This window comes from Desmodus rotundus, chromosome 2 (assembly GCF_022682495.2).
Source record: "Desmodus rotundus isolate HL8 chromosome 2, HLdesRot8A.1, whole genome shotgun sequence".
In the NCBI taxonomy this organism is placed as follows: domain Eukaryota; kingdom Metazoa; phylum Chordata; class Mammalia; order Chiroptera; family Phyllostomidae; genus Desmodus; species Desmodus rotundus.
In genome coordinates this window covers 53,184,603-53,211,347 of record NC_071388.1, presented here as the reverse complement: position 1 = coordinate 53,211,347, position 26,745 = coordinate 53,184,603, and the positions used below count along the sequence as shown (strand labels likewise).

Genomic DNA, 26,745 nt, shown 5'->3' with positions numbered 1-26,745 from the left:
TATTCTTTTGTATACATTTGAATAATTCTATAATAAAGTTTAATACCATTTTAGTAGTAAAAGTTAAAAATGTCACGATTACAGAAAAATAGAAGAAAACACAAAGTCCAGCTCACACCCAGATAGTTTCTGAAAATTATGTCAAAATAAATGCAAGAGAGAACAAATGATTTATCTACATAACCTCACTTTTTACTCGAGAAAAAACTTAGGTATTTGAAGTTAAGAGATAGTCCGACAAGTGTGTTCTTAAAGTATGCTTTATTAAGAGCATTAAAGTTGCAGAAACAACTTTCTGTTGTAAAGGCACAGGGAGACAGTTCTGATAAAATATTGAAATTAAACAGTAACTTACAGTACAAAAGACAACTTTTAATGCACATACAAACCCCAAATGTCTGATTCAAAAATATTTTACTGCGTCTATTAATGGGCAATGATTAAAAATATAAATTGCTGCTGTATAATAAATATCTGATAGTGAATATCTTGATAGCAAAGTGAACAAAATATTTATTGCTTTTCACATACACATTTTTCCCTGTAATTTAACATTCCTAATTCTTCTACTATCTTCTCAACCTTTTTCCAAAGATAAAAGAAATTCCACATAATCTTGGGGGAGTGGGAGGGAAATGGCAGTTTTTAAAAACTACCTCAAGCAGCAGTCACTACTGGCAGCTGTTTTCTTACTTCCTCTCCTGCAATCACAGTCACTTTCAAAAAGATGTTCGCTAAACCACACAGAGGCAACCCCTCTGTGATCGGCATTCTAAGGTTTGTAATGAATACTTTATCAAATATAAAAGGTGCTCCGTTTTGAAAATGTGTATTTTGTCTGAAGCTTTGATTAAGAGGCTTGAATGTCTGACAAGTAATTTTACCTAATCCCCTCAAAGTTGTAAAAAGCATAGTAAAATTCCTAGCACTTAAGTGTGTGAGGGCTAGTTGATATACGTAATATACTAATGTATAAAAGTTAACATACTGAAATCTATTTTATAATGAAGAGATCTTACCCTTCATCCAGTTTTAAACTGGGATTACCTTTATTAATAACATCCTGCTCTTGTTTATAGCAACCCGGTTATAGATGGTACAAACAGAATTTCCATCACAATAGTAAAATAACATGAAATCATCTTAACTTCATGAATGCTACTTCAACTTAAGATATACCTACATTAAAGTATTTGATACTCATTGTAAAGTAAGTTAACCATGTCATGTTCAGTGTGTAGCAGCTAGTAATGTGCCTGGCAGAGCTGATGTTCAATACATAGTCGCTGAATGAATGAAAAACAGAAGAAAAACCTGGCTTTGGTTGTGCATATTTTAATCACTTTCTCATTAAGAATAAGGTTAGTCTAGAACTAAATACTGCACACTACACCAAACTTTGCCATAAACAAAAGTAACGATTTCAAACAGAAAAATATCACTGTTAGTGACAGTCAACATATATAAATTGTAACTTTTAAAATAGCCCACAAATTTCACGTGTGTTCATTTTTACCCACATATTTAAATTTTGATGTTTGATGTTTAACAATTGGGTAATGAAGCCCAACTTCGGCAGACTGGCTAAGCTGTCTGCTTACAGTAAAAACTATTAGCTCATCAATCAAAATTTATGAGGCCCGATTAAACTCAGATGACTACCACATTAATTTTTGCAAAATCTACTGATGAATAACAGGTAGAATATCTTTAAGTTATCTATACTGAGAAGCAGTAGCTTACCTTTTCAACATAAAATTACTAGGGAGATTTCAATTTAATAATGACAGAGAAAATATTGGAAGTGGGACAGTAAGAATGAGTAAGTGACCAATTTTAAACTCTAACCGTAGGACTAGATCTTAATATTTCTTTGGCATTTGCATTACTATCTTGGACTAGAGTTAGCATTTTAAAAATACTGTTTTTTTTTCTCTCAAAATTAACATCAAGGTGAAAGTTACTAATACACTCTTCTTAAAGCCTTTAAAGGACTAAATGACATTTTGCAACATATGCCAACCTCATGTTTAGTGTACACTTGTAATTATTGGCATAGAGTGATGTAACTGTTAAATAACCTTAAATGATCTCATGCAATGGTGAAACCACAGAAAGTGGGAAGGAAAGTATTTACATAACATTCAGCTTTCTGAAAAAACACAGTAAACCTGGGAATCCTGCCTTAAGTTAATATGTACCGCATAGCACTGAATGAAAACTAGCCCAAATTTAAATGAACACCTACAGTAACCTGAATATGTAAGACTGAATAAAAAACATAAAGATGAAAAAATAAAAACTATACATTGGAAGGAAAAAATGGCCTATAAAACAGGCCAATCTAACTTGACATTCAAAGAAAATGTAAGAGATTCACAAAATCATGATAGTAATGCCAACTAAGTCAAGTACCAAGTACCCTTTGATACACAAGCCAATGTAACTATCAGATTCATTTCCAATAGCTTCACAATATTCTTTAATGCACTCAGGCATTCAAGGGGACAAAGCAGTCAAAGAAAGCTCAAGTCTCCAATGTGTAAGAGCAAACTTATTTGCAGATGACTCATATGATTTTTGAAATAATGTCTTATTTTGATGGATGTAATGTAAGATCTATCAGTGCACGTTTATCATCCTCTGAATGTATTACTTCCAAACTTCCTTTTTCTAGATAGTTTTTGTTGGTTTAGCAATAGCCAGTGCTATTTAAAGGGAGAAAAGTTCACCATAGACTACCTCACATTGTTACTTAGTTGTGCTAGGTATTCACGCAGTTCCTTAGCAGCCTGGAACCTGCCGTAGCGCTTCTTTGGATTAGCACACTCGTCCAGCAAGGCCTCCAGTCGGCCGTCTTTGGCAATTTCACTTGGTGGGTCATGAAGGAGCCCTCCAGAAGTGCCACGCCAGGTGGCATGTTTGGATAAGAGGTTCTGACAAACAGCATAATAATTGTGGTCCACAGTGGCACGAGCACAAAGAATTTCTTTTGAAAATGATAAGCAAGCTTCCTTATCACAGTCATCAAATTTGCTTTCATACCATACATCCCAATTTTCAGGTTTATCTGTAAAAGAAGAAAAAGCAGAAAGAGAAAAATACATTTTAACAGTTTTTACTGCTTCCCAAAATATGACAATTCAGTAACATAGTAGTGTTTGTTCTTAAAATTATGATTTTAAACATTTAAATATATTAATTTATATATTGATACAAGATTTATTGCGAGCACACAAGTGCCAGGCAGAAGGATCAGATGAGGTCCCTACTACTGAAGGGTTCAGTAGGGTGTCCAAACTTTTGGTGTCTCTGGGCCACAATGGAAGAAGAAGAGTTATCTTGGGCCACACATTAAATATACAAACACTACCAAAAACTGATGAGCAAAAAAAAAAAAAGGTTTTAAGTAAATTTACGATTTTGTGTTGGGCCGCGTTCATAGCCATCCTGGGCTGCGTGTGGCCCGCAGGCCATGGGTAGGACACCCCGGGTAGAGGGAAACCTTCCATCTATACTACAGTAGTGGTATGGCACAGGAACACAGAGGAAGTGCTACTTCTGCCTCAGGTTGCTGAAGGCTGCCTTATAAATAAGCAAGCCTAAAAAAAAACAAGAAGGAAAAACATCACTCTAGGTGTAGGGTACAGTATGTGCAAAAGCATAGACTTAAGGGAGTGGTCCAGCTAGTTCAGGAAAGAGTAAGTCTGTGGCTAGAGTGTATGGCAGGTACTTGGGGAGGAGGTACGGAAGAGACTACAAAAATATACTGTATCTTGTGTGGCCATGACCATGATTTGTTTTATAGAGAGAAAATTCTAGGCTGAAGACTGGAGGGACTAACACAGTGACAGCAATTAAAGAAGTCCAGCCCTGGCTGGTGGCTCAGTGGATTGAGCGCCGGCCTGCAAACTGAGAGGCTGCTGGTTTGATTCCCATTCAGGGCCCACGCCTGGGTTTTGGGCCAGATTCCCAGGTGGGGGCATGTGAGAGGCACCCTATCAATGTAATCTCTTGCACATCGATGTTTCTCTCTTTCTCCCTCCCTTCACCTCTCTCTAAAAGTAAATTAAAAAAATAAAATAATAAAATTTTAATAGAAGAGGTAAAAAAAATCCAGATTGTAGAAACATTTGAGACAAAAATTAATAGGTAACTGTATGAGTAAAGTTTAAGGTTCTAATTAGATGACAAGGTAGACACTTAACATTTTAGTGTTAATAGTGTTAACATTTTATATATAAATACAGAGTAAATATAAAGTGGCTATGAGGTATTGAAGTGAACATATAATATATGCAACTAGAAACAAATCCAAACTTATGACTGAATTCAGAAGTACAGTACATATATTTAGAATGCATCAGTATAAAAGACTTGATGGAGCCAAGAGAATGGCCTGATTGTGTTGGAAAGCATGTTGAAAGCAAAGGAGAAAAAGACTGAGGGCAGAACCTTAAAACTTACGGGTTTGTCAGAGGAGAGGTTAGTGAAAGAAACTCATTCATTCAGCAAGCAGTTATTTGAATGCCTACTCTACAGCAGGCAAGGGTGTCTAATGGTAAACAAAACGGATTAGTATGCAAGGTTCCCATCCTCACTGGCTTACAATCAAGTAAGTGAAATAGGTAATAAGCAAGTAAATAAATAAACATTATCTATCATAAATTGTGGGAAACACTATGAAGGAAACAGTGGAAAGGTTTATGAAAGAAACACCCTTTTTTACTGTTAGATATAGTGGTCAAGTCTCTCTGAGAGTTAAACTAAGGCTTGAAGGGCAAGTACCTAGCAGTATATGGAAGAGGGAGGAGGCATTTTAGACAAAGGAAACTGCACATGGGAAACCCAAAAGTGGAAAGGTTCATTCAAGAAATCTTTAAGGTCACTATTGCTGAGACATTGAGGGCAAAAATGGACAGAGGGATTTTTAAAAATAAGCACATTAGGGTCAAGTCACACAGATCATACCTTGGGGAGGAGTTTGAATTTTACTGAAGAATAATGGGAAGTCATTAAAAGCTCTAAGCAAGGTGGAGATAAGATTTTTTTTTAATTTTTATTGTTCTTCAATTACAGTTGTCTAAGATTAATGTTTTTTAAAAAGGAACTACTTAAGCTGAGGAAAGCCAAAGTAGTAAATAATTTCAGGAAGTTGTTACTAATCAGTGACTTCAGGAATTGGCCAATTCCATGGTTGCTAATGGTAATGCAGATTTCTAAGTCAGGTTTTAATAGCTGAGGGATGAATGGAAGCCCAGGAAGATAGAGAAAGGCAGAGTAAGCAATACTTTTAAACACAGTGGAAAAGCAAGGGAAAGCAGGAAAGAGTCTGTCAGACAAGCCTGCATACGGGAAGGTGGGAGTTAAGATAACTGATGCAACAGGTTTGGACACAGGCTCCACTATGTCTGAAGAAGAGGGATGAATGTGTACTGGCTTTACTAGTTTAGAAGCTAAAGGCAATGAGGACACTGATGGAGACGCCCCATCAAAGCCTCCACTTCCCTGTGAAGGAAAACAAAGTCATTTACTAGAAAGAGTTCAGCAAAGAGGGTGAAAAAACAGATGCTGCCCTTTGCAAAGTGGCTAGTTAGCCCTACCAAAAGCCATTTGAGAAGAACTGGGCAGTGCTAACGAAGACCTAGAGCAATGCTCTTTGTGTGAAATGCAAGAATACAGAAGCAATAGGTTGTATTCATTCCAACTCAGGAATTCATTGGTGTAAGATCGTAACATGTATTCCAGAATGTCCACATCAATAAAACTACAAAAATGAATTTACAAACACTGGAATGCATACTTTAAAAGTTTAGGCAAGTTAGCAGAATTCTGGGAATATAATAAAAACCAATGAAATGTGCACTGTAAAAAAGAAAACCATGGCGCATGCTGCTGCCACCCTCACAAATGAAAGAAGAGGTAAGTGGGCACCAGCACTCCCACAAAGCATCCACTCCCCTAGGAGGACCCACAGGGCAGTCAGGATATAACCAGAAAGCTGTCTGGTGAGTGTGGAACCAGAACAAGGCACTGAGAAAACCGAGTATTTAACAGGATCAAGCAAACAGGGTCCACTTAATATACTGCTGTTAAATTCAAGGTGTTCCCCAGGTGCCACAAACTTTGGTCTCCGTTGATGGAAAGTGCCTCATAGGAAGGGAGGGGAGGGAATTAAAGATATAAAACTCTCACCAAAGACCAACAACTTCAGTTTCTTTTTACTAACTAAATTAGTTATAGAATTATAGGCTTTGTCCCCAATGCTTTAAAATTCCTAGGGCATTTAATGTTAAAAATACTTCATACACACTGCCCACCTACACTGTGAGGAGCTCACAAGTAAATGGTGAACAAAGTTTTGGGTAAGATGTAATAATGTCAAACCAGGCTAGAGATTTGCAGCGCCAGGGATCACCTACATGATTAAGAACAGTGTAGGGACCCTACAGAACAGCACGAAAAAATAAGGCCTCCCTGAGAGCAGCACAGTTTTTCTGGTAGTCTGTAACTTGTATATAAAACTTAATTCTGCATTAGACCCCTAACTCACAGAAGAGAGCAGGCCATGTAAAACAAAAACAGAAACATGCATATACACACTCAGAGCACATCTGAGTCTGAATGAACAAAAAGGATATTTTACTAAATATGAAGAAACTGTGACTAAGAATGCATGTGTATAAGTCAGTATTTATTTACTGATACTGATCAAATAAAACAAAGATCCAAGGTTGCCACCTAAAGTGAAAATTATGGATTTACTTCATACAAATGTAAACATCATTTTGACAGAGGGAAAAAAGCATACAAAAATAAACCTAAAAAGTTATATACTTACTTTGTCTAATTAACCTTTTGTCAGCAACCAAAACATTTTCAGCATCCACAATGATTACCTTCCCATCTCTAGGACCAACTGCAAAATTGTCAAAGCTGACATCCAGGAGGTAGAGTGCAAATTCAAAGTCATTGTTTGTAAGTTGCTCTGCTATTTCCATTAACTGCCAAGCGAGGTCAACTCGTTTCTCCCATGGTGCATTAAAGTAGCTCCATAGTTCTTCTCCAACATAATTTACAGCCACCATTCTTCCACAAGCTCCAAGGTACTTTGCAAATGGCCAACCTTCATCAGATGGAAAACTCTACAAAAGAATTATCTTAATATTGTAAGAAATGCTAATGAAGATATCCTAGGTCTATCCCTAGATACTCTTCAGGAGAGATTGCATAAGCTTGGATTTTCTTGTTATAGTTAATAGTTCAACAGAGAGAAACTTAAGTTTCTTTTCTAACTCACACCATTACTATAGATCTGAGTAAAAAATAAATAGGTAACTTTACCTGATAAAGCTAAAATAGAATAAATATTGCTTATCAAAAAATCTCAGAACCAAGCTGACCACCCAACAACACAAAAGACATTTATTACCAAATCTAAAAGTATTAATGCTTTCCCCTTTAGCTTTTTGATCTGTGTTAAGTACAATCAAGCAGTCCTTTCTTTTGAATGCACAGCACGGCAGACCTATTATTCAGCCGCATTTACCAGGCACCAGGCACTGTGTGTGCAATGCTGGCAGTAAGAGTGAACTAAACAGAGTCTCTAAACTAAAAACTTTAGGAGACAGGTACCAGACAAATTATTATAAATATAATAAGTGTTAGTTACTAAGAAGTGGTGCAGGCCCTAGGGGTGGAATTCAGAGGATTCTGGGAAGTGTCTTTTAACCTACCCTCAACAGCTGGTCAAGAGCAATCTAACATCCTATGGACGCAACTTCCACTCCAAGTCCCTTTGGATGCACGAAACCACATTTTCTGCTCACCTTTAGCCCAACTTCAGAATTATTTATTTTCCTATTTCAAGGTTTTCTTAGAGATTTTATAACCACCAGGAGGACTAACATTCTAAAGCAAAAATCTTCCATGACCATGAACAAGTTATTTTCAGGTTAAATAAAATGATAGGCTTTATCTGAGGTATTTTCCTTTAGAATAGCACCTTCCTTAAATTGGAAGAAGGAAATTCTGAGAACATGATGTTTACACAAATACTGCAGGAGAAATGAAGGAAAGCATTACAGAATAGACATGTAGCCTACTTCTACTGCTAAATATCAAACAATCCACATATACTCAGAGAGCTGGAGATGAGGCTCCTCTTCTTGGACCCCTCAAAAAAATAAGTAGCATTAATTGTAGCCTGAGCTTTCATAAATTTGACAAAACTCGATAGTTTTACATTAAAATGTTTGTCAACTTTTAAAACAGAACAATTTTTAAAACAACTGTATCCAAATAATTACCTATTTTCATGTTTTCTTCCTTTTCATTCTATCAATTCACAATAACTACTTGTTTGTATATATAACATTTTATTTTTATCTTCAGTTTTGTGATAAAACACTAATCATATAAATAAAAAATTTAGATATGATAGCATGAATCCTGAACTGTGGTAAGTGAATTGATTCAATTTTAGTTCAGAGAAAATATTTACTAATTCTTTAGCAATTAGGAAAAAGCGTATTTTTAACCTTATATCTGAGAATTTTTTCTTTAATTTGCGCGTTGGGAAAAGTGAGATTGTCTCACGTCCAATGTGAAGTGCAAGAATTGTTTGCTAACCACATTTTCAACTCTTCCGCCCGACTTAAATTACCTACAGGACCTTGGAAATTTTGTTAGACAAAATGTTTAAAAAAGATTTAACTGTTTCCCAGAAGTATTCATTTATAAAGTCATTGGCATAAAAAGTAAAATCACTAAAAGTAAGTAAATGTGGGAGATTATATAGTTTTAACATGCAAAAGTAAAACAAAACACTCCTCCATACAATTTTGGTATATTATTCACATGCCATATTGTAAAACAGATACAAACATATCTTTGTGAAAATAAAATGGTCTTTGACAACAGGAGAAAATGGAACCCTGCCAACATCTGCACATGTACAAATGTCTCCTTGTTTTTGGAGCCTTTCCAACTGGCAAACAACAGTCAAATATACACTTCATTACCCAAGTCTCATATAGACGGGGATAAAGTATATGAATAAATGTCACATTGAGCAATTTTATATCCATGTAGTGATTTCTGACAATGCTAACTGAAATCCTGTTGTGCCTCATTTTAAGAAGATCACTACAATTCTTTCATATAGTCTGCTACCTACATCTTTTAGAAAAATTTTAATTAATTTATACCATTTGTTCATATGATGAGAATTTTTTATTGTATAACCAAAATTGTCATATTTCATTGATGACAGCAGAATTTTATTGAACACATTGCATGTAGTACAAAGAAAATGCTCAAAGGGAGCCAACCTAATTATAATTGTATTTAAAACAATTCGGACTTAGAATCAAAATCACCATGGTCAAGTAGTTTGAGAGACAAAATTTTAAGATGTTATAGCTTGGGTTTCTTAAGCATATCAAACAACAAAAAACACAACTTCTTACTTTCTGACTCCCAAACTCCCACAATGTACAAAATACAGTAGCTAGTATAAGTTGACTGCTGTGGTCCATACTTCTTAAATGTTGAACCAAATCTTAAAATCAAATTTTCAAATTGCCTAGAACAACAGGCACATAATTTAAAGTAATGTGAAATAAAATGTGTATATTTTAATGAACTATTTACAATTGAAAAAATATGTACAAATACTTTCCAGTTAGGAAGGAGTTTTTAAACATATAATGATTTAAATTATAATTGGATTACAGGCACTACAAGTAATTATTCAGGGTTTTTCATCAGGTTTGAATGTATGTCATAAAGATAATATGTAAAGTTTTTAAAACTAAGTATTAGTTTAAGATTGTATAACTGCACAAAAAGTTCTATTACTCTATGAAAAGACAACATCTATTGAGTATTACTATCAAAGTAAATATTAGAAATGGATATTTAAGTATGAGCCAAACATAGTTAACTGCTAAGACTTAAAGAAATATTAAATGCATTCACTCTTAATTTATAAAATAATAAATATTTTGAAGATGAAACATAAGATAAATCACCATGTCTAGGTATCTTTTATTTTTTTTAACAGAAAACCGTAAGTTACTTCTTGGGTATTATTAACTCAAATAATACTAATAACAGTATCATATGCATTAACAGTAGCTTAAAAACAAGATTTCAAGAAACAAGCAGAACCATTATGATCATCTTCTGTTTTGAGAGAGAATAAAATGAATGTGAAATAAAATGTCTACTATCAAGATAAGAAAATTTAAATTATTTTATATTCTTCATGGTGTATAATATAAAATTCTATATTTAAAAAACAATATAGTATATAGTAGAATAACCAACTTAAAAAATCAAAAAGCTAGCTTTTAAGGTCTACCTTCACCTCTGCATCTCACTAGCTGTGTGAACCTGGCAAAGTCAAAACTTTGTATCTTCCTCTGTAAAACTGGAATAACACTTGTACCAACGTATTTATAAGGGCAATACAAGGAACAAAGAAAAAAAGGTATGAGATATTCTTTGTAGATTTAATACTACTTTATAAAGAATTGCATACAGAAACATTTCAATAATTAAATCTGCTGAATAAAAAGTCCAGATATTTATCAAGAGATGTGCTTACTTTGTTATCACCTACCTGAAAGTTATATAGAAATTATGAACTCCTTCCAAATATAGCTAAGAACCACTAAATTAGAAATATATCTTTGCTGTCCTCTAGCAGTTTCTGATTTACAGTGGGATATATAAATTAGTTACCAGACTTTAAAAATGCTCAGTTCTCTGAGAAATATATAGGGCATCCACAAGTACTAAAAATACAAAATTTAAAACTTGGTAACTTGTGTACACGTAAATGCAGCATTGTAATTTGTTATTCATTGAATAAGTAAGCAACACAAAGTAAACTGTCCATGCTGAAGTAACCTATCACTTATCTATTGATCAAAAACCAAGTATCACATTTATGAGATCAATAAAAAGAATGTGAAATCTAATTCTACAGTTGTAAGGTACCTGACTTGTAAATCTAGCTCAATCTTATCAGCACAGTTGAAGTGATTCACCTAAACTTACACAGGTTAATAAGAGGCAAAGTCAGGCTAATACAATCCCTCAGTCTGGAATCCTTCTGTTTCAGAAGTCTTCAGATTTTGGAAAGGTAACAGTGTATGTACTTCATACTCATATTACAATGCCTCCAGTAGTCTGGGGCAGCACCTCAGAAAAAAGAAAACATATTATGCTGCAAAAAGAATGTAAGTGTATTCATCCCAAGTGGGATAAAGCACATAAATTACCTCATGTGTTTTCGCATTTTTTTCAATTTTAACAATATCTATTTTCTACAGGTTTTTAGATTTGGAACTGCCTATAAAGGACTGTAACTTAACCCACATTTCCCTGACTACTATAAGCAGCTGAAGTAAAAAGCAATGAGAGAGTTGCTGTGAAATGAAAGCACTTTGAATTAAAAAATTCTAGATCTAGCCTAACTCCACCATGAAATGCTAAGTAAACAGTTGTAAATAAAATATAGTCCCTATTCTCAGGAAGCATTTTTAGCCTGAGTTGGGAGGATTGTTATTCAACACACCTAAATTATAAATGATGGAATTTGTTACAAATTACAGAAAAGGAATATATCGAGGCAGAGTAGAGACTTCTTACTAGATTGGGTGGTAAAGCACAACCCGTTTAAGGAGGTGCTATGTAGGTTGAGATCTACAGAATGAGTGTATTAGACAGACTGAGGGTGGGGCAGTAAGAATTTTCTACGCACATGTCAGAGCCAGAAACTGTCTTGTCAGAATTGGCGGGGGGGGGGGGGGGGGGGGGGGGTGCGCGCGCGAAGACGGGGTGGAAGGCCAAAGCATGAGGAGTTAAATGGCTTGAGGTTTAGTAATAGAGTCTAGAGAAGGAGGTGGGGATCACATTACATTGGGACTTAACAAGAACAAAACACGAACTCCTCAACATGGTCTATATGCTATAAAAAACCCAAACATTGGGTTGGCCAAAGACTATTTATTTTTTTCTGTAAAATAAAAGAAACATTTTTCACTTTCACCAAGAACTTTAGTGATTTGGATATTATGAGTATATCGGCTATCCCCCAACTATTGGCTTCTAGTGGGTAGAGGCCAGAGGTGCCACTAAACATCTTCCAATGCATAAGACATCCGGACAGCAAACAATTATTTGGCCAAAATGTCAACAGTACCAAGAAACTTCTAAACCCCTTTGACACGTTTGATCAGTCACAGCATATTCTTCATACACAGCACAAATCTTTTTTTTTGCATTTCCGTTGCGTTTTTACCTTTCTTGAAATAATAAAGCATAATATGCTGAAAATGTTGTGTATTTTCCATCTTCAATATTAAAGTGGGTGCACAAAAACTCACCAATTTTGGTAAGTTTTTTTTTAAATGTACCCTGATATGAGAGCTACCACAATACAATCTAACAAAATTGTTTCGAATGAAGTTCAAGACAACTAAGCACTACTAGAGCCATGGTACGGAAAAAACTAAAACTTTTTGGCCAACCCAATATATGTCAAGGCAACCCAATATATGGCCAAATATCTTACATGCTAGAATTAACCAATACCAAGTTTTTAAAATGTCGTAATACTTTTTGATCAACAGACACTGCTCTACCAGGTCATTTTATTCTATTATGTCAGAACAGAGTCGTGGAAAGAGGAGACATGGAATGTATGAGTAAAAATACATAAAACGTTACCTCCGGGCTTTATTCACTTAATTACTTACAGTGAATGGCATGTAAATAAGGTCAACTCTAATGTACTTGTGTTCCATTACTTTTTCCCTCCTTACATGACCAAAAGTAGGATTTGCATATTAAATTTCAAAGACCAAAATTCCTTTCATACAAAAAATATAAACTATTTTATAGTCATTTATTACCTCACAACATACCATTAAAAGGAACATAACTTTGCAGTTTGCCTAAGGAATAAATGTGTTACAAAACTTTTTTCTTTTAAAAATGAAACTCCTAGTAAAAAGAAACTGACTTAAAAAGAAATCTACCAATAATGAAAACATACACTCTAAGATCTGATTACAGATTTTCAACAGAACTGGCATTTCTGTGAGTGTGTGCACACAAATTTAAACTTGAGAACATTGCTATATAGAAAATGTTATCAAAAGCATAGAAAATGTACAAAGGTTCGATTTAAGTTTAAAAATTATTTTTAAAAGCCCAAATTTGAACAAAATTCCATTGTAGTAATGCATGTTGTAACAGCTGTTCATAGAGATTAGTCAACTGTACTGGTGACAGACTAATGTGTTCACAGCTCTGTGAACTGCTTGGAGAGGGAATACAGTAAAATGACTGGGATAATTTAATGGTTCCCTAATTTTCTGTTCAAATTACTCTTAAGACCTTAGTTTTTTAACTTATACTACCAAAATCCATTGCAAATACTGGAGATTCAATCTCAAAGATTTAAGTCATAAGATATGTTCTATTTATTTCATTAAATGGTTTTCTGAATGCCATTTTCTACCCACCTAGATTCCAAAAACATTAAGCAATGCTTTGAAAATAGTAAGGTTGTGCTATTTCACTAAATATCATATCCAACAGCTCTATCTGAGACTGGAAACTAATGTCAAACAAAACACATCAACAACAAAAAAGCTACCTAAGTTTTATGGAAATAAATCATCGGTTAAAATATACAGCTTAAAAACACTCACCCACACCAAAAAACAAAAAATCACTTAGCCACAAATTTTAAATATGCATAAATTTACCTGCCTCAATTGACTGTACCTTACCTACTCTTACAACCAGTAACTGTGACCCACATTTCTAGGTTGAAATATACCTACAAACACTATAGTCAAATATATCCCCAATAAAACAAAAATTCAAAGAAAGAAAAAAAAAAAGCTTCTTTTGGCCCAATAACCTAAGAATGCTAACTTACTTTCTTTAGTCAATATCTAGTTTCTTTAAACAGTCTGCTAATACTAACTTCCCTGGTTCCTTTAAAACACAAACTGGATTAACATAGTCAGTCCTTCAGAAGAATATAGCAAACTATCTGCCACTCGCACAGCATCTCTCTCTGTTACACACCTGGTGCCCGGTTTTAGATGTGTATTCCTATTGTTGCCTCAAATTTAATACAGCCAAAACAAAACTCTTGGGGTCCCTGTATTCTAAAGCCATTCCTCCTCTGGGCTCCTTCATTATAATGAGGGCTCCTCAGTCAGTAGTTGCTCAGACTGAAAACCCGGGAGATAGCCTTTATCTTTCTCTTTCCCTCATACCTTAATTAATGCTTTAGTAAGTCGTCAGTTATTTCTCCCCAAAATATACTAGGTCTGACCATTTTTCATAACCTCCACTGCAACCATCTTAATCCAAACCATCTAAGCTCTCTCCCTCAAACTAGTTCTCTAACTGCTTAAAACCCATTTTCTACGAACCTGGCCCAGTTAAAAACATTCCTAGTGTTTCACATTGCTCTGAAAACAAAATCCTAAATTCACTACGTATGATTATAAGGCTATACAGGATACGGTCCTTGCCTACCTCCTCTGTTACCCTATATTCTACCATATTTCCCAATTCCCATGCTTGATCCTGCATGGAGGCCTCTTAATTTGCAGCATCTCTTGCCTAAAAGCCCTCTGCCCTCAGAATTTAGCACCACTGGCTTTTTCTCATCATTCACACCTCAGCTAAAATGTAACACTCTTCCTGACCACCCAATTTAAAGTATTCTATTCCCAATCCAATTCTCCATCACAGGAGTGTGCTCTGTTCTTTTTATAGGATGTAAATTTGCAATCACCTTGTTCTTTATTTGTTTGCTGTCCACACCTAACGCCCCAGAAAGCAATCGTTGTACAAACTGTGCCTGTCCTGTCAACTTTACTGTGTCCCAGGGCGTACGATCAGCTCCAGGCACTAATGGGCAGTGCCACACGGTTCCCGTCAGGTCTCCTCACTGCAGTCAGAACCCCAGATGAGCACTAGAAGGGCAAAATATGAAGACCCTGAAGCAGCATACCTACCTCAGATAATAAATCCTTCAACAATCTGTCTCAGGAATGCCTATAAATGTCCCAGACTAAACCTCTATTTTTAAAATCATTCATCAGTGTACTAAATAGAATTACTAAACCATAATAATGATTTACAGGCAAAAATTAAACTATTTGCTTTGTGCTACTGGGTCCTTATCTAAACCCTGTTTCCTACAATATTCATTCTAGTCATTGTACTTCATTTGGAACAAATCCCTAACCCCATTTTAATTACTATTCCAAAGAAACTATGGCTTGAAGCAGCAGCCATATAGGTATTTATGATGTGTGTACATACAAAGGGGGTGACATTTGAACATTTCCTGAAGGAAGAGTAAAATTTACATATTCCTAAGACAGATGTCAACATAATGTACTAAAGAACTTTTCAACTACTACAGCTGTCTAAAAATAGAATAATTTACAAAGTAATTTATAAAGTAATAATAATATTTTGTTTAAAAACTTTACAATTAAAGATATTTTGTGTATGTTATCTAAATAATTGTTTTCTTTAATCTTTAAAACAATACTGTTGGGTAAATGTTAACATTCCCATTTTATCGAAAATCTCTGGCTCTTAAACATTAAGCGACTTGCCCAATGCCACCTAATAACTGTAAGGTAGTGTACAACGCTCCCTCAGTACTGCTGCCATCCTCCTCCTCTCCCATCTATGGGCAAAACCCCATTTGTCTTTCAGAACCCAAATTCTCCATGAAATCTTCCCTAGTATCCACTGCTATGAAGACACACCCAGATATCTCTCCCTAAATAAGTCACCTAATACAGTGCATGTCTTTTTTGCAGTACTTACTTCGCAATATTGATTACAATTATTTACATACTTATCTCCCACACAGTAGGCTCCTTGCTGCCTAGAAAGATCCTTCCAATCCAAATGCCTTAGATCAGTCTATTTGTTCTTCAAACAGACTTCAGTTCTTCTGACTCTAAGTCCAAGACTGTTAACCCCAAAGAGCTTCCAGCTATTTCACAGATAACTTCTATCAAGAACCCATTTTTACAAAAGACATACGAATTAGATAAAATACAAATTGGTTACATAATTTACAGTTTTTCAGGGTCTATGACCAGGATGAATACATAACCACCTCAATCTTACCCTAATAATTTACAATCCTAAGACATTTTACAGTTGTATACTAAAGTTCACTGTATGTGTAGGAAAAAACATAGGTCTTATATTTTAAAGCCCCATTAGCTTAATGTACACATGAATGAAAAGGGACAAAAGAAAAAATGCCAGCATTCTGTGAAAAGTCAACCTGGTAATGATGGCAATATGGGAAGTAAGCCAGAGACCATAAGCCAAAAGCCAATAAAACAGAGAATAAAAACCAGTCAGAAGATTCCCCTAAGAAACTGAACACCCATATCCAGAAAGCAGGTCCCCAAACCTTAAGCTTTCTATTCCCACCCCTCAACATGCTTGAGGAACATGTGCTGACCCATGCAGTAGAAGCATGAAAAAAAGAAAAAAGAGTTCAAAGATTACACAAAAGTACAGAACGAACCTCAGAATTAATCATGGTCAAAAGATATGGATTAATCTAGGAACTAGGCCAGGGTGTCAAATGATTTTACTTCATTGACGAGGAAGTGATGCTTTCCTAAGGGTTACTGCCTATTTCTATAGTCTTTCCAAAATACAAGTCTCCCTCCTTTTTGGATATGAGGTACACAGACTTACTTTATTATTTTTGTACACTTTTTCACACAGGACATTCAAGTGTCAATGAAATCTCTGATAAGCAACAATAACAACAACAACAAAAACCCTCTAGACTTAAGCTTATGAACTTATTGGATAAAAAGTGCTCTACTCAGAATTACCTAGTCAGAACCATCTCTGAAGCTAAATCTGGGAATGCAGTTACTATAGCAGCAGTCAGATGGAGAGAAGTATGAGGCTCCCTAAGCTTGAAAAGAAGTCTAGAACATCCTTTCTAAATTCTATATAGCCCCACAATGTCCTTGGCTACCTTTACCTCCACATATATATTTTTTCCCTATGTATTTCCTTTAAAGGCAGTTTCCAGTGTTTGCTTTATTTTAACCTGATTTTCTGTGTGTGAAAATTTAGAGGTAGAGAGACAAGCATGAAATAAGGTTATCTATCTATTCTGTCCTCCAATCTATACCCCTAGCAGGGACCAAGTCCAACACCCTCAACCCCCTTTTAGAAGAGCTTAAACCCACAAATTAAAGTCAAGCTCAGAAGAGAAGTAGAAAAATAATTATTTCTCAAATCAAGAGTTTAAGAGTCACAATACGTTGGGGTTCAAAAGGAGAGAATCTAAACCAACAGACTCATTTTATAGATAAGTAAAATGACCCAGAAAAAAAGTTTATCAACCTGTAATTAGCTAAATGGCCATAATGTTTTGTTTACTTCAGAAATTACAGCATAGGTAGTACACCTAAGCATATGCTCTTCTCCTGCAGAAACGATTTTTAAGTACAAAAACAACAAAGTTTCCTGTAAAAATTCATCCTATATAATGTAAGACTGTACTAAATCAATTTAAGTACAGATATGGTTGATAGCAGGAATCATAACTGTTTTTAAGGTGATCCATATCCAAAGAAGCTTCAAAACAGATAATCAAATACATTAAAGTTACTTTTACCTTATTTAATGTCTAACATTTACTGAGTGCTTACTATGCCTCAGGCACTATATAAAGTGTTTTGAATGTATCATGCCATTTACAGGAATTAAAATGAAAGCTTAAAATGCATAGCTTAAATAACGATAGCTACAGACTATAAAAATTAATGAAGTCCTATTAAAATCATGATTCAGAAACTTAAGGCAAATAAAGTTCTATAAAATGTAAGAGTAAAACATATTCCCAACTCCACCTCCCTAAACAACCAGGAGCTTCTTTGTTTCTGTAAACAAAACAATCTTTACCATCTCCAGGTGATCAAGTCAGAGATACAGTCTGGACTTCAAGAAATCCAACGACATTTTTCTCTCACACACCCAACTTCTATAAGTTCAAGAACAGGTAAGTACAAACACTGGTAGAAAATTTTAACAATACAGTAACAGAAAACATGTTGCCATCCTGCCAATTACTTCAACACCTCAACTTTTGAATATTCCAAGAATGCTCTTACACAATATAAAATCAACAAAGTCCTTCTCCCCAGTTTTTTGCATAGGATTATGATATACTTGTAATTAAAATATATTTCTTGGTAAAGTAAAAATTTGAGGGTGAAAAGAAGGTATCAGAGTAGAAGATAAGGTACTAGCATTATCCTGTGGCTTGATGTTCATAAAAATTTTTTAGTAAATAATTCTGTAACAGAACAACTTTCCTGGGAGCTAGATAAGTTGCTGTATGACAGTAAAACTATCCAACAACGGAAAGAGAGTTGTACTTTCATACCACTTCAAATAGGAATTCTGTATTACGAATCTGTATAGCCATAAGTATGTTTATAATGTAACTTACAGACATTTAACACCTTTCAAATGTCCTTTCGGGATATAATAGAAACTTCAATTTGTTACTGTTTCTTAGAATCAGAATAGGCAAGTTTATGGTTAAATGCATATATTCTTTTCAATTCTTTCACTGGTACCATACCAAAAAAGATATTTAAATGTTTATTTTGGAAACATGTTACCTACACTGGAACTTTTGTTAAGAGAGTTTGACAACGTCAGCTCAAAAGACTTTTTCTCCAAAGTAATTAATTTTTAGACAATATAAGATAGGAAAAATCTAGTTTGTCACCAAATGCCAAAAATTGAGTAAGTAGCTCCCTCTCCCAGGAAAAAGTGAGTTCCTCTTTAAACTGTAAAAATACACACTTGTAACCTTACAAAAACATTTTTAAAAATACATAAACCAAAAAATATATACAAACATAAAGCCAAATTCTGGGGTTTTCTATTATCAATTAATATTCCAAAACTAACATAAACAGCTATTAACAGTTTTATAGAAACCAGTACAAATACCAAAATTGTATACATTTGTCTAGATAACAAAAAGTAATTAACATCATGATTTGACTTAATGTGCAAAGATCTTTATACTTGATCGCAGAATTTTGAGATTCATTTTAGTGGTTTTATACCATCCACACACCTCAAGTAATTATTGTTCACATTTCTTAACTCACTAATTTTTACCAAAGATGACATGGTTCTGTAAAGAAAGTAGCAGCTCTATGAAGGTCGCTTATTTAAAAATAAAGTCTTCTTATACTACCTGCTTGTTAATTAAGAAAAATAAGCATAACAATATAACTGACAATAAAGAGTGTAATTTATATTTCACAGAGTATGTATAGAACTGGGTGACCTAAATTAAAAATGCATTTACAAATGCCAGTCAACAACGCTGATACATGCATTTCCTCACATACTAAAAACAAACTCTCCTACCTATAACCCATCTATGGGTACCCACTCATTCGGAGCAACTGTGTCACTAAGTTTAAATTACAGGAATATAATTGATTTTTTAAAAGAGTTGTTTATCATTAAAGATGAAAACAGAGAAACTGTTATTTTGAAGGGAGAGGTGATCAGAAAACAAGATACAAGCACACAGCTATCTCAACTATAAAGAAAACTGAATATTCCAAGGCAACTTCAAACTTCGAAAAATAGAAAACCTTCCCAAATAAAGCATGTTTACCTTAGTGTAAATCAAATGCCAAAGTTTCTCATATTCAAATGCCATGTTTAGAAAGAACTACATACATAACACATGCTGTTCTTAAATATTAGTTTTAATATTAAATGTTTCTTATACCTCAATACTCAGTTATTACCTGATTAAAATCTTTCAAGTAGTCAGCCACTATTATAAAGTGCAAAAAATGTGTATTTACTGTTACTACAGTTCCTTATTAAATTTATGAATCCCAGTGAATTTGAGAGACTAATCTACTCAGCACACTACAATGCTAAAGTTTTCTCCAGGGACCACCTTGCTAACATAACCATCTATCTCTCAAAGAAAAAAGGCAGTTTAATTGTTTAAAAAATTGTCAAGTCAAATGTACATACCATAAATACAACCTTCAACTTTTGCGGCTGACTAGTTTTAAAACTACCAAATAAATTTCTTCAATGGACGTTTAACCATTTCACTGTTAAAGAGAGCAGGATTTAATATACAATATGTACTTTAAATTTGACCTACCACCTACTACATTCTAGCACACCTTCAAACTTACCAAGACCCACACTAAAGTTCTGTTTAAAGCAAAATATTTATTTTGTGTTAAAATTATTTGGCTGAACTAATCAAACGAAACTGGTTTCTCTTAGCTAAGTTGGGTAACGGGAGCTTGGAAAAGAAAGCAACATAAATGAACATGGCACATTACTAATTTATTCAACCCTGTACAAACTCCCCAGCCATCAGTGACATTCTTAACAGCGCAGAAAGGTCATAAATTATATCAAAATTACTTGTGATTAATTTCAAATCATGTTTTTTCCCTTGTATTGAAAATACTACAACACAACTGGTATGGAAAAAGCAAATAACTTTCCTTGCGGTTAGCAGGAGGGATCACACCCCCGCAGTTATGACCACTATCCAAGGACATCGCGCTAAAGCCGGATGGGAATGTGTAGAAACTAAGTAACTACTCCAAAGGTAAACACAGATTTTTGTTTTGGGATTTTTTTTTTTTAAGTTTTGTTTTCATACTGGCTGTCACCAATAAAAAGAACTCAACCTACTCCCCTAAAAGGCACGTCTGTTTTCAAAAGAGAGTGCCAGTAACTCAACTAGAAGAGAGGTGAAAATCTCCTTCCCATTTCTAGCCCTGGCCTAATATTTCAGCTTTTTCCTGCAGCCAAATACCAGACGACCAGGGCAGGTCACAAGAGCAGGATGAAAATGTCCGTCTTGGCTTTAACCTTTTCAGCCATCAAGTGGAACGAAGACCTAACTTTTTCCTCTTCTTAAATCCTACCCAAAGCAAGGATAATGATTAACCCCACCTCGACCACAGTGCCCATTTTGTGCACCTGGCTTCCCCAGCTTGCCCCCAAATCAGCTTTCCCAAGGATCTGCCAGGTAAATGAGTGGAATAAGACAAAGACCAACTGTGGGGCTGAAGTTAGGCCAGCAATGCAGGTTATTAAAGGGGAGAACAAACGCGATAGAGAAACAGTTGAAAAGAACTAAAAAAGGTCCAAGAACTCGTGAACAGGCTGCGCCGTGGAAATGCAACCCCGGGAGGATAAAAGCAGAAAGGCGAGGAGAACAGAAGAAAACTCACAGGAAAGACATTTTGGAAGCACACTAGACGCGCTCCCTCTGGCGTCGAAGGATCCGCTATCAAATCCTTGACGAGGGGCGTCTAGGTGACAAGAGCAGACTGCACCCGCCGGGTCGCCCTCCGCAATCCGGTACAGCGCCCAGGAGACCCCAGCGCTGGCGCTTTCCCAACCTGCAACCCGGCCCAAGTGGGCCGGGTCTAAACTGGGGAACGCCGGAGGGGCCACCTGTCCGGGCTCCCGCTCCCCGCGCGGCCCCTCTCGCAGGCCGCCCGGCCCGGATTCGGTACCTACCTGTAGCACCAGCGGCTCGGGGTTGAAGGCCAGGGTCAGCAGCAGCTGCATGCGCTCCGAGTCCTTAAGATTGCGGAGCAGGAAGCTGCCCGAGTCCTTGGTCTCGGCGTAGCGGCGTACCAGACGGTCGAGCAGGCGCTGCGAGGGGCAGTGCACCAGGTCCGACCAGCCCTCCACCGCCTCCGGCGTGAGCAGCCGCACGTCGCCGTTCAGGCGCGCGAACTCGGTGCGAGGCATGGCCTGGAGCAGGTCACAGCGCGGCCGGCCGGTGGCCCGCTTGCAGATGCTCTGGTCGAGCTGCGCCAGCTCGCGCTGCGAGCCCAGGCGCTTGAGCACCACGCGCCGGCGGCCGCCCTCGCGGGGCTCGCCGTACTGCGCGAAGTAGACGTTCTTCACGTTCAGAAAGTCCAGCAGGCGCAGGCGGCCCCACGCCTCGAACACCACCTGCCCGTTGAGGAAGCGGCGGCACCAGCTCGTCCCGAAGCACGCCGGGCACTTATTGAGCTGCAGGAAGCGCCGGTCCGCCAGCTCGTTGCGCTGCCAGGAGGCGAGCAGCGACGGCGAGTGCAGCACCATCAGCACCAACAGGCTGCCCAGCGCCGCCAGCTTCAGCGAGCGGGACAGGCGGCCCAGCTTCGGGGGCACCAGGCGCCACATCCCGCCCGCTGCCCGTCTGCACCCGGAGGGCGAGGGCACCCCCGGGGCGCCCCCGCCGCGCCGAAACCCGGAGAGCTACCCGCAGAGGCCCCGGACGGGAGAAGGACCAGGGGCGCAGGCTGGGGTGGGAGGCGGAGTAGATGTGTAAGCGAGAGCGGGAGCGGGAAGAAGCCGACCGGAGCAGTCTGCGACTTCTTCCAGTCACTAGTCTCCACAACTCTCAAGCTCCCTCCTCTAAGCTCCCCGCCCTCCGACTCCCGCGGCGCCTCTTCCGAGCCAGCCAAGTTATAGATGAGCGAGAGGGGGAGGGCGCGCGGGGACACGAAAGCCGCGGGCGCGCAAGCGCACTGCACGCTCGGGGCGTGAGAGCTGTGGAGGCGGCTGCCCGCGGCGCGCGCTGGGTCCCAAGGAGAAGAAAGGAGGGACTCACGACAAGGGAAGAGAAGCCGCAGTGTCTCACCCCAAAAGTAGCAACAGTAATGGGAGGTAGGATGGATGAGGCGACCACGCGCGCCTGACGCTGCACGCCCCAGTTCGTGAGCGCTGGCTTTCCAGAGAGGGGCGGGAGCCGGGGGCGGGGCAAGAGGGGCGGACGAGCGCGTCGCGCGCCGCCCGTACGGCGTAAGCGCGGACTCGCGGGGGTGGCTTTGGGGGCGTCTCCGTGGGGGCGGAGCTCGAGCTTTGAAGTGGGGGTAAACTCGCGAGCTCTGGTGGTGACATGAGTTTTAATAATAGTTAATCTTTTAGCACTGTTGAGGACTCCTGGAGTCTGACATTTCCCATAATGGAAACTGTCCTCTGAAGGGGGGCGGAAACCTACTGGAAACCCCTTCTCTGGTACTGCGCGCATTGGGCGGGGCAGGGTGGGCGGGGCGTCGTGCCCCTCCCCGGCCTTCTGTGTTTGGGGCGCGCGCCCGAGGCGGGGTAGGGGGCGGTGTGCTAGGAGGGTGCTCGCGTTCCCGGGCCCGCGTGCCTCTCTGGGTGGGGGACTGGCCTCCGGAGAAAACGTGAAAGGCTTCAGTTGTGGAATTGGTTGGGGACTTCGTCTTTGGATGCATCTTAAATATTCCAAAGTGGACGCGGAAAAGTCCAAGTCCCCGAAACGCCGTGTTAAGGGACAGTAGGATGACGGGGGAACCGACGGGGCCTGGTGTCGACAGGAGTCCTGCCCAAACACTGCGGAGAAGCGGGGATGAGTTGTCGGCAGGTTTGCTTTGCTCCCCGCCTGCTTTCCCAGCCTGGCGCTCAAACCGTACCCTACTACCCGTGGGGACAGCCCCTGCGCCGCCCTTGGGTTCCCTGAGGGGCTAGCGGGCGCTCCACTTCGTCCTGGTAGGCCCGGAGAAGCTGTGGCGGTGACCGTGGCGAATGGGGGCCGCCTGGCGTTCCACAAGGGCCAGCTGGCCCAGGTACTTACAACCACAGCAGAAATAACTCAGAAATGCTGGACTACGGCGCCTTGTTTTGGTGTATTTTAGAGGACCTGGGCTTTTTAGCAGTAGCTACGAATACATGATTATAATGCTGTTTAGTTTTAGCGCCAGAATCTAAAGAGTTGAAGTCATTTTACTCCGCAGTGAAATGAAGATCAGTTGTTAGTCTGACGCATAGGTGGTTCCTGATACAGTATTAAGTACCTGGGTCTTAACTGAATTAATTTTAGAGATCGAACAGTGATTTTTAGGAGACCCTAGTAACTGACATGTATATATAGACCAACTCTACAGAGGCTTAATGAGAGACATCAGTACTGCATTATCAAATTCACTTTTCTCCACAGCCATTTGATTGCAAAAGAGCCATCCTCTTGAAAAGTACTGTTGAAGTTAATGTTTAGCCCTTCAAGATATAAGAATTCATACTTTGGAAAAAAAAAACCTTTGGACAAATTAATATGTTGGGTAGAAGTGATTTTTAAATGCTATTGCTTTAAATAAGACAAATCAGAAAATTTAGTCTTCATGCCTGGTACAAAGTGACTAAAGAAATTTTGCTGCTACAATGAAGGACTTTCTGCCACCTTTGGGAGTAATTTGGTTTAACTTGCCTTCAGGCATCCTAAAACTCCATACAATGTAAAGTTATGAGGAGAATCTCAAATGTGGATTTCATAAGAGTAGAGTTTGGTGTGATTGGTCTAGAGATGTCAGTGCTGCTGCTACTGCTGAAATGTTGGCAAGTTATTACTAAACTGCACATTTCTTACCTCTAGCATCTTTTGTACCTGTCCTGTAGATGTGTGCAATTAATATGAGATAATTTATGTAGAATTGCTTTAAAACAATAAAAGCACTACACACATTTCTATATTTGTAGTTGGAATGATTGATTCCTTTAGCATACTTGTGGGTAAACTGATTAAGCTGAGATAATTGGGGCGGAGTGACAGACTAGGTGACTAGTAACAGGATTAAGGGGGTTCTGTTTCTATGTATGCAAAACGTCTTTGGAGTTCTTACACTACTCTCAGCCTCCAAATCCTTGGAATTGTATAGGCCTCATTTGAATAGTGGAAGTAAAAAAGGTTACTAGTATATATACAGGTTGAGTTTTGGAAAATATTTGCTTTTTATCTAAATGTTTTACCTTTGTTTAAAACCAAGGATATTTTCTTCAGTTATGTTTTCTAGACTTTTATCAAGAAAGATAGTATTCAAGAACTTAGTACATTCCTCAAGGGAAAAAATAAGGCTTAGAGCTATATGAGGTAAATTCAGATTATTTTAAAGATCAGGGTTTGGAAAAAGATCAGTAAGTTAATGTACAGTACCTATCCTATGAACTATGGAATGCTTTTGGCAGTTGGCTAATAGATTATAAGCTTACATCCTAAATTCTTCCTCAATAAGTTTAAATAATGGCAAATAATGTAATTTCCAGTGCTTTGTAAAATGCCACTTTATATCTATCACTTTTAAATGTAGCAATTGAATTAAATATAGTATTTTGATACTATACATTGATTTTTTAAAAAGTGAACTGGCTCTTTGATAGTCAGAGTTTCACATTGTATTGCTATTCTGTCCCCTGTAGCCATGGTTCTCAGTTAGGGTCTGTTGCCTCCTGGTTGACATTTGGCGATAACTGGAGATACCGTGATCATAACAACGACCTGGGGGCTTCTGGCATCTAGTGGGAGGAGTCCAGGGATGTTGCAAAAACAGTCTACATTGCATAAGGCAATTTCCAACAACAAGGAATTAATCAGCCCAAAATGTCAACAGTGTGTGCTATTGAGAAACTGAAATGCTACCTGTCACTACCAGAACCAATAAGTAGAGACAAGGATTGAATCTTTATGGGAGCTTTATTCAGATGACTGGTGATGTTGGGTTATGTACCCTAAACTGTCTTACATTCATCTCAAGTCAACCTTTATATAAGGAGAAGAATAATGTAGGCAAGGGGTTTGGAATTCAGGAAAAAGTAGGTAAGGGTTTTGGAATTCAGGGGAAAAGGTTATTCAGATAAAAGTTGCAGTCCGGCAATTTTCCTAGCATCCCAGTGATTCTTTATCTATTTACAATCCCAGTGTTTTCTCCCTGGAGTACATTGGCTCAGATACCATCTTGATCGCACTTGAAGTGCTGGGGCAGAAACGTTGAATTGCTTCCTCCTGGAGTCACAGTAGGTCTTGTCATAAATTCCAGTTCCTATACAACAGCTTTCCAGAACAACAGCTTTCTATATGCATTAATCACCAAGCCTATTAACTATATAACTAAAGCTAAAATTTTTAACTCTTGAGTTCCCCCAAGAAAACCCCAACCTACAGAATTCTACTCTTATTTGGTAGGGTTTTAGGCATAAAAGTCTTAATGGTTATCATTCTTTCCTGCAGCAAAAAAGAAAAAAATGTGTGTATATTTTAATGTACATATCTTGGGATGATACTATTCTAAAAGTTAAGTCAATTCAGCTGATCAAAATATAAATATAATTTTCAATTATAAAAAGTAATATTTTATTGAAATGTATTTCTTAATGAGATTGGGCTTTATATCATTTAGCTTAAGTTTGCATAGATGAATATTTTGTATTGCTAGAATTTGACAGAGTTCAACATCAGTTCTTTTTTGTTGTTTCATTTTTAGAGATATAAAGGCCAAAATATTTTGTTCATTTAAATTGAGACTAAAAGGAGTGTTAATATAGCAGTGTGGTTTAATTGTGTTTATTACTTCTGATTATATGCTAAAAATCATTGACTGACTGTGATCTATCAGAATATTCCTAATGACATTAATTAGGTTCTCTAGTTTAGTTTGGCTTAGAAACACAGCATTAGAATCCCAACTTGGAAAATAATTCCTTACCTAGGTACTAATTTTCTTATTAACTGTTTAGTACACTTGCAGTTATGTTCTAGAATAATGTACCATATTAATATTCAGGTAAAGGCCAAAAGGGTAAATCAGTGTCTGATTTAAGTGG

At 37.6% G+C, this 26,745-nt stretch overlaps 1 protein-coding gene across 1 annotated transcript; it reads right to left on the bottom strand.

The window, feature by feature from the left end:
• Positions 1–246: 246 nt before the first annotated feature.
• Positions 247–22,435, bottom strand: DIPK2A (divergent protein kinase domain 2A). Its single transcript, XM_053918235.1, has 3 exons — positions 21,655–22,435; positions 6,842–7,145; positions 247–3,070 (listed from the first exon to the last, which is right to left on the bottom strand). Exons 1-3 carry the CDS (start codon positions 22,309–22,311, stop codon positions 2,739–2,741), a joined length of 1,293 nt encoding a protein of 430 aa, XP_053774210.1. The 5' UTR covers positions 22,312–22,435; the 3' UTR covers positions 247–2,738.
• Between the last annotated feature and the right edge of the window lie 4,310 nt (positions 22,436–26,745).